Genomic DNA, 7,796 nt, shown 5'->3' on the forward strand with positions numbered 1-7,796 from the left:
TTATGTCTGCTGTCTCATTACTATATACTACAAACAGCATATATAAACACATATACATGAAAAGGGTTTTGTTTTGTATATACATATACATGTACATGTGATTTAATGAATGTACACCGAAATTCACATCTACACACACACACACACACACACACACACACACACACACAAACAAGTATGGCGATATATAGACTCAGGCCGTTCAGTCCCAATCAATCAGGGGAATTGGCAGCTCCTTTGTGCTGCAACTGGGGGTCCTGATTTCCCAGCCAGCCTCCGTCACTACTGCGTCAGCACTGATGAGCTCAGCGTTACCGGTGGGGAGGGGGAGGGGTTGGTGAACGAAGGGAGAGAGAGAGAGAGAGAGTCAGCACACAAGGAGAGAGAGAGAGATAAAGAGAGCGAGGGTGAAGAAGGAACTGGGTGTTGCCGCCTCTGAGACACACTCACGCATCGCAGAGTATCAGCAGCAGCGTATCAGAGCGCAGAGCATCCTTCCATCCGTCTTTTCGGGAAGACAAGGCTGCCTTTTCAATTATTAAATCCTCAACAAAACCCTTGTCATTATCAAAGGCGATCAAAGCTGAGATTTTGTGAGAGATTCACGGCCCCTCATCATCAGGAGGGCGAGTTCGTCATCGGCGTAGAGAAGGGAGCTCGTGCGAAAGCAGACGGAGCGTTTCAGCACCTTGGACAGCGAACATGGCTCCAATGGTGGAGGAAGGAGCTCGGCTGGGTGAGTGAGACCAGCTGGAGTCATTCTATCTATACAGTTGTTAATGTGTGATGTTGTTGGTGGTGCACATGGGCTTGGTCATCTTGAAATCGTTACACTTCCCTTGTCTCAAAAGTATTAGCTAGCTCTATAAGTTTTAGTACTTAATTCTTTTATTTGGCAAGAACAAGAAAATGTGTCTCCTTTTGATTCTCTTGTTTTCAAAAAATGTATAAATGTATAGATATGTTTGAGTAACCCATTCTGTTATAAAATAGTCAAGTTAAAGTGAATGGCTCCATCCAGTGTGTTGTCCAGGGGCGTGTCAGGGGGTCCAAATTATGATTGGCCCTCCTTGTGCTAAGGAAATCCTCCAGCCTCCATTTTACAGCTAGCTAAAGGTGACAGCATAGCATCCGGAAAACCAACCAATAGGCTGCAGGGGACATGTTTCACAACATCACATACGATTAGATTATTTTTAATATTATTATTATTCTTAATAATGACGTTTTTGAGTACAGCAGGTTTTACTAAAGCATAGGTGAACCCCAGAAAGCACCTGTTTGTTTCCTATTTACTTTCGATTCAGCAGCTCTCTCACCATATTGCCATATCCATCCGTCTGTTGTTGTTGTTGTTGCCTTAAAAACCTCTCCACCTGAAAACAATATATATGTAATATAATATCTAAAATTGAAACAAGCTTATAGTCTTATTTAGAGGCCGTCTCTTCAGGTTCCATGCCGACAAATTTCGCAGACAAATTAACGTCTGTTGTGACACATTGCTGGTTACCTGTAAACTCCCATATGTCATTAACAAGAAAATTATTAGGAAATGCATATTTTTTTTATATTTTGTGTCGAGATTTCAGTTTCACCATCAGAATCACCCAGGCAACAAGGCTGCATTTGGAAGCGCCAATATGTGATAAAAAATGTCATGATAAAATACAAGTGAACTCCGGTACAGATTTAACCAGACGTAACAGATTTTCATGACAAGTGGCCCACATTAGTGATATGATCAGCCCCCAACCCCACCCTTTACACACCCTCTTTGTATGGGTGGTAGCTGGAGAGCTTTCCCACTGGAGTGCCCTTCTACCTGCAGGAAATGGTTCCCAATTTCTCCATTGAAATAGAACAATTAGCTCATGAGAAGGCAGCATAATTACTGTTGAGTCACAGTTCAAGACCACAAAACAAAGAAACCAAAGAACTGATTGGCAAATACCCCACTAATGTTTCTATAGCAGTGATGCTATAGGAGACCAATTCACAAATACCTTTGTCACCCATTGTTGCAGTTGGGATACCAAGGTGAACCATCATCAACCAGCTGTTTCCCCAGTAGTATTTTCTCCATCTGTTTCCTGTTGACTGACTATCGCCATGTTCTGGATATGAGCACTGTATTGATCGTACTCCTTCATGGTTGAACAGATAGCGTTGTCTTCATCTCCATCAGAGTCAAAACTGCGGCTTGCGTCACTCTCACAAAAAGGGTTCAATTGCCTGAGGGCAACAATTAAATCTGTTGGAAACGATCGTTTTGTGTTTAGAGGTTTTTTGGTGCTTGTTGCTCACTGTTTGTTGAGGTATGTGGTCAAACGTTTTTACTGAAAGTAATTTTCTCCCTCTGCCCTCCTCTATAGTGGCGGTGCCAGTAGGTGTCGCGGTGGTGAGCGTCTTCGGGCTCGTCTTCACTGTGTCGGCTTTTGCATGGATCTGTTGCCAGCGTAAAAACGCCAAGTCCCAGAAGACACCTCCCTACAAGTTTGTGCACATGCTCAAAGGGGTCGACATCTACCCGGAAAGTCTCAGCAACAAGAAGAAATTTGCTGCACATGCCACCATGACAACGAGCGACACCGGCAAAACCGATGTTAACGGAAACTGCCACACCGAGGCACCGATGAGTCCGACCAGCAACGGTAAACTGGCCTCAAGTCCAAACGGTTCCAGACAAGCTCTTCATCTGGATCTGGAGAAACGGGATCTGAATGGCAACTTTACCACCAAACCATTTCATCACCACAGCCAGAAGGTGCGCAGCTCCCCGGACTTGGAGCTGCCCTCTCCCCATGCAGGGTTCACACAACCTGGGGCGATGGACCGCCGTGATCTGCCTTCCCCATGCAGCACCCTCTCCAGCCAGGCGCCCACACCGGCTGTGGAAAAGCCCCAGGTAGAGGACAGGGAAGGCGGATTGGGGACCCTCCACTTTTCCCTGGAATACCAGCCAGAGAAGAAGGCATTCATCGTCCATATCAAGGTACTGTATGTACTTGCTGGGATATAACATATGTGCCCTGGTGGTTTGACAACATTGTGTGTCTTGACAATGTTTTTTTGATGCATATGGTTTCATCCATTCTTGTCTGATTGATTGATTTGATTTTTTGATCCAGGAGGCCCACGGTCTGACTCCGACTGATGAGCAGTCGCTGACCTCTGACCCTTACATCAAGCTGACCCTGCTGCCGGAGAAAAAGCACCGGGTGAAGACTAGAGTCCTGAGGAAGACTCTTGACCCCGCCTTTGAAGAGACCTTCAGCTTCTACGGCATCCCGCTGGCCCGAGTGTCAGAGTTGGCTCTTCACTTCATGGTGCTGAGCTTTGATAGGTTCTCCCGTGATGAGGTCATCGGAGAGACCCTTGTACCCTTGTCTGGGATAGACTTATCGGAGGGGCGTGTCCTGATGAGCAGAGAGATCATTAAGAAAAATGTCAAGGTGAGATCTGGAACCATCCTTCCTGAACCCTTACATGATTTGTATCAGTTTTTATATTAGTTATTCAATTTCTTGAGCGCAATTGTTGGTTTGATTTTTGACACATTTAGTGTCTCAAAATGTGTCTTCAGCATTTAGTATATTTATTTTATGTAACAGTCTAACAGCAAAATTACTTCAAAATAGGAAACTAGTTGAATCACCATTTCTCTTAATCTTATCGTTTTTTGTACACCATCAGTTTTGTATCTACTTCATACCTGCTGTTCCCAGCAATTGGGAGGATTTCAAACTCAAGCTCATTCCCGGGGATATTTTTTTTGTTTTAGAGGAATGTCTCCTACTTCATTAACAGAAGTAATTCTTTAAGATGTGGGCGGATACGCTGTGCTGTAAGACTGAACAGGAGATTTAAAAAAAAACATGGCTTCATTGCATTAAGTGTACTGGTGAATTTAAACGATGGATGATGATGATGATAGCTCTGTGTTTCAGATCAGATTGGTACTAGGTGGTTTGCCTGTACATGAGCTCTTGTCCATTTGTAGGTGGAATGGGAGATGATATCATTGTAATTATAGATTTGTGGGCTGATATTGTACTCTGCTTTAATGGAAGCTCCATGCTTCTCGCGTGGGAGAGGATATGTTGCGCGTTCCCAGGAGGAATGTGAGATATCTGTAATTTCTTTAAAGATCTCTGATGTGATATAGTACTCTGGAGAAATGCTGGGAAATTCGAGTTCCTTCCCCATCAGCAGAGCTCCACTGTTACTTCATATTTGATAACTTTATCATAAAGGGGATACTATTTCTTAAAGGTCTTACTGACCTTTTTTTTCAAATCTATATCTCAATCGGGTCTTGCAATCTTGCAAACCTCTGTTGCAGACCAAATTTGTTTTAGCATCCACGATGCTGTTTTGCAGTGGGAATCGTCTTCTGAGGAAAAGAAAAACAAAATAGATTATTTTAATTAAACTGCAGTGGTTTACTATCTATAACCTGTACTTATTCAAAATATGTTCTTTATTCTTAAGAGAACAGACGAGATAGAGAGACCCACCCAATCACAATACAAACAATCGTTTTTTGATGCATTGACAAAAGGGCTTTACAAAGTGCAAAGAAACAAAGAATTTAAGATTTGTTGATCCATTAGATATTGAGTATTTAAGGTCTCCGTAAGCTTCTTCGTATGATGTACAACTGAAAATTGTTCTTGGATGAATTCCATCAGTATGAGTCGTCTGACTTGAAGCAGCCCTTTGCTTACAGGGTGGTGGCTCTTTGTCTGCATGGCATAGATCTAGTCTCACTGCTTTGTGCGGGTTAGTCTGTGTGTGTGTGTGTGTGTGTGTGTGTGTGTGTGTGTGTGTGTGTGTGCCAATTTGTGCATGTATGAGCACACTGGACAGAATCGATACATTATGTCTCAAGCAGCGTAGCCATTGCCCCGTTTTCACCGTGGAGGATGACAAAAACAGAATAGATTAGAAATTGTGGGCGTGTCTGTGTGTGTGTGCGTGTATTTGTGTATCGGTGTGTGAGAGAGAGATCAACTCTGCAGTCACTTGTTTTTTTCATTAGTGATACATCTACACAAGAGGAACGCTATAGAAACACATCAGGGCCACATTAACAAGACTTTATCAGGTCCGGAGTAGAGATGGTCTTGTGTGCTTCTTCTCATTGCCATAACAACCATGAGCCGAGGCGTCGCGTCCCCTTAGGTGTGATCGCAGCATCCGAGGCGTGAACTCCTTTTGGCTTGGACACAGACGTGAATGCCTGTATGTGTATCACAAAGTTAGTGCAGAAAAGGGAGCTTCTACCTAGTTAGGATATGAGAGCATGCGAATTAAGCAGGTGATGACTATTTAGTCGGCCATTTAATCCTCAGCAGTCACACCATTGGCAGTACAAGCAGCTAAAGGTTTCAGCACAAGGTTGTCAATAGAAGCTAATTAATAGCTATGTTATTTATTGACGCATAGTGCAGCAAATAGTCACACCCTATTAGGTGTTTATGAAATCTTAATGCATTAAGTGCATTCTTTTTTATATTACCTAGTGGAACATTGTGAAGGAACAATGTGAACGCAGAACAAGGCAATGGCTTTAGCCTAACTCAACTATATGCTGACAACAAAATATCTAACCCTGACATCTCCCCCTCGTCTCTCTGCAGAAGTCCTCGTGCCGCGGCGAGCTGCTGCTGTCCCTGTGTTACCAGTCCACCACCAACACGCTGACCGTGGTCGTCCTCAAAGCTCGCCACCTGCCCAAGACTGAAAACAACGGACCTACAGGTACGTCCGGCACACTTTCAGCGCAACCTTCTAATCTAAATGCAATCCATTCACGTGTGCAGAAGCGTCCGCCACATAGCCGTAAATGGATGGGACGGAGATCATATTGTTTTTCCTGCCAGGCGGCCCAGACCACTCTGCATGCTGCGATAGTCGCGGAAATGACACCGCCACCGCCCTGAAGTAATCTGATCAGGATGTGATAGAGAGCACTTTAGTGAGAAACACACACACACACACACACACACACACACTCAAAATGTTTACACAGACAGCCTCTTTTGTCCCCATCACTAACATCCATCATCTCAGCTCTATTGATTAGTGTATCGATCTGGCCTAGGAACCACATGCCTCTCTGCAACCGCTGCAGGGAAATTTTGCGTGCCTTTTTTGATGCTTTTTGTCCTTACTTTGTTTGTCTGTTCTTGTTACTCCTTGTCTCTAGATCCGTACGTTAAGGTGAACATGTACCAAGGGAAGAAGCGTGTGTGTAAGAAGAAGACCCACGTGAAGAAGTGCTCCCCCAACCCCGTCTTCAACGAGCTCTTTGTCTTTGATCTGCCCTCTGACGAGGGTCTGAGAGACACCAGCGTGGAGCTGCTGCTGATGGACTCAGACACGGGCAACTCACGCTGCCCCAACACCGTCCTTGGGCGCCTGGTGCTGGGAACGTCGGTGGCGGGAACGCCTGGCGAGCACTGGAGGGAGATCTGTGACCACCCGCGTCGCCAGATTGCCAAGTGGCACGGCTTGTCAGAGGATTAGAACACCGCGGTGCCAGTGGATTCTGCCCCGCGTGGTCCAACAGCGAGAGAGATGAAATGAGGATGGAGGGGATTTAACTTCCCGCTTGCCAGCACCCATTGGACTAGTGAAGGCGAAGGGGGGAACAAGTTTCTGGGGGGGGGGGCTTTCGTGTTGTGGGTGGGGGTCATTTCAATCAATCATTCAATCAATCCTTCATTCACTCATCTTTGAAGTTATCGGGGTTCAGCAGGCGAGGGCCGGAGCATGACAAAGAGAATCCTGTAGCTTTAAACGATCCCAAAGACTGTCGCCGAAAATCACCTGGTAACATGCAACGTCATCTCCATGGCAACAACCAAGTGTCACTGTAACCGTGTGCAGTGCAGAATGTCTTAAATGTCGCTATTGCTCCTCCTCTTTTCTCCCTCTGCTCCTTCTTTTTCTCTTTCTCCGGCTCTTCCTCCTATAAATAGTAACCTAGACCATCTTATGAAAACCAGAATGAACCACATCTGACAATGCTGTAAAAAATGTTGCATTACATTACATTTTATGTCCTCCTCATGAAGATAGATTGTTTTAATATGTGTTCTTGTTTTGTACTCTTATGGTTATGTTTTGTAAGTACTGGTGGTATTTCATATATGATTACTTATTAAGTACAAAAAAGCCTAAATTAGGTGGTCCGAGAAAAGACAGACTGAGTGCACTGGGGACAGTTAACTGTGGATGCATTTATTTATGTGAGAGTGCTGGTACTGAAGCGACTATATATGTGTGTTTGTGTGTGTGTGTGTGTGAGCGTGTGTGTGAGCCACATGTTTTCTGTAGGTGTTTTGTCCCCCCTTTCTGTGAGCACAAAGACAGCTGAAATGTAAATGTATGTACCTTACTATAAAATATGGCAAGTTCTAAGAAAAAAAACGAGTTGGGTGTTTTCATTTCAGGAATATGCAAATTTAAGTGTGAGTGTGTGTGTCTTTGTGTATTCTGAAAAACACTATTACCACTGGAAGCATTTAGCTTCTTTTAGCTTAACTGATTAAGTTATGGTTAAAACATCGTCACTTCCCACCGAAAATCAATCACAACATTTTTTCATTCACGGTGAAAGCCTCCCACTTTCTTTGAATATTGCACAGTCTGTCCTTTGATGTGTGCGTGTCCCCACTTTCAGCACCCTGGGGATGACATCATTGGGCCCCTTTCAAAGTCGGATGACGTAGTTACTGTTGAGAGGCGAAGTGCCCCAGGATGAAGTCATCATTTCAGCATTTAAT

At 44.3% G+C, this 7,796-nt stretch overlaps 1 protein-coding gene across 1 annotated transcript; it reads left to right on the forward strand.

The window, feature by feature from the left end:
• Positions 1 to 343: 343 nt before the first annotated feature.
• syt4 (synaptotagmin IV) lies at positions 344 to 7,441 on the forward strand. Its single transcript, XM_040182450.2, has 5 exons — positions 344 to 736; positions 2,376 to 2,995; positions 3,132 to 3,455; positions 5,646 to 5,766; positions 6,215 to 7,441. The coding sequence occupies exons 1-5, from the start codon at positions 703 to 705 to the stop codon at positions 6,532 to 6,534; spliced, it is 1,419 nt and encodes a 472-aa protein (XP_040038384.2). The 5' UTR covers positions 344 to 702; the 3' UTR covers positions 6,535 to 7,441.
• The last annotated feature ends 355 nt before the right edge of the window (positions 7,442 to 7,796 follow it).

The sequence above is a fragment of the Gasterosteus aculeatus genome, chromosome 7 (genome assembly GCF_964276395.1).
Source record: "Gasterosteus aculeatus chromosome 7, fGasAcu3.hap1.1, whole genome shotgun sequence".
Classification (NCBI taxonomy): domain Eukaryota; kingdom Metazoa; phylum Chordata; class Actinopteri; order Perciformes; family Gasterosteidae; genus Gasterosteus; species Gasterosteus aculeatus.

Bases quoted from the DNA above. Each gene is read 5' to 3' on its own strand.
- syt4 (XM_040182450.2), top strand. From the start codon at position 703: ATGGCTCCAATGGTGGAGGAAGGAGCTCGGCTGG. The intron at 2,996-3,131 runs GTACTGTATGTA...TTTTTGATCCAG, and splicing joins CATTCATCGTCCATATCAAG to GAGGCCCACGGTCTGACTCC. The intron at 5,767-6,214 runs GTACGTCCGGCA...CCTTGTCTCTAG, and splicing joins TGAAAACAACGGACCTACAG to ATCCGTACGTTAAGGTGAAC.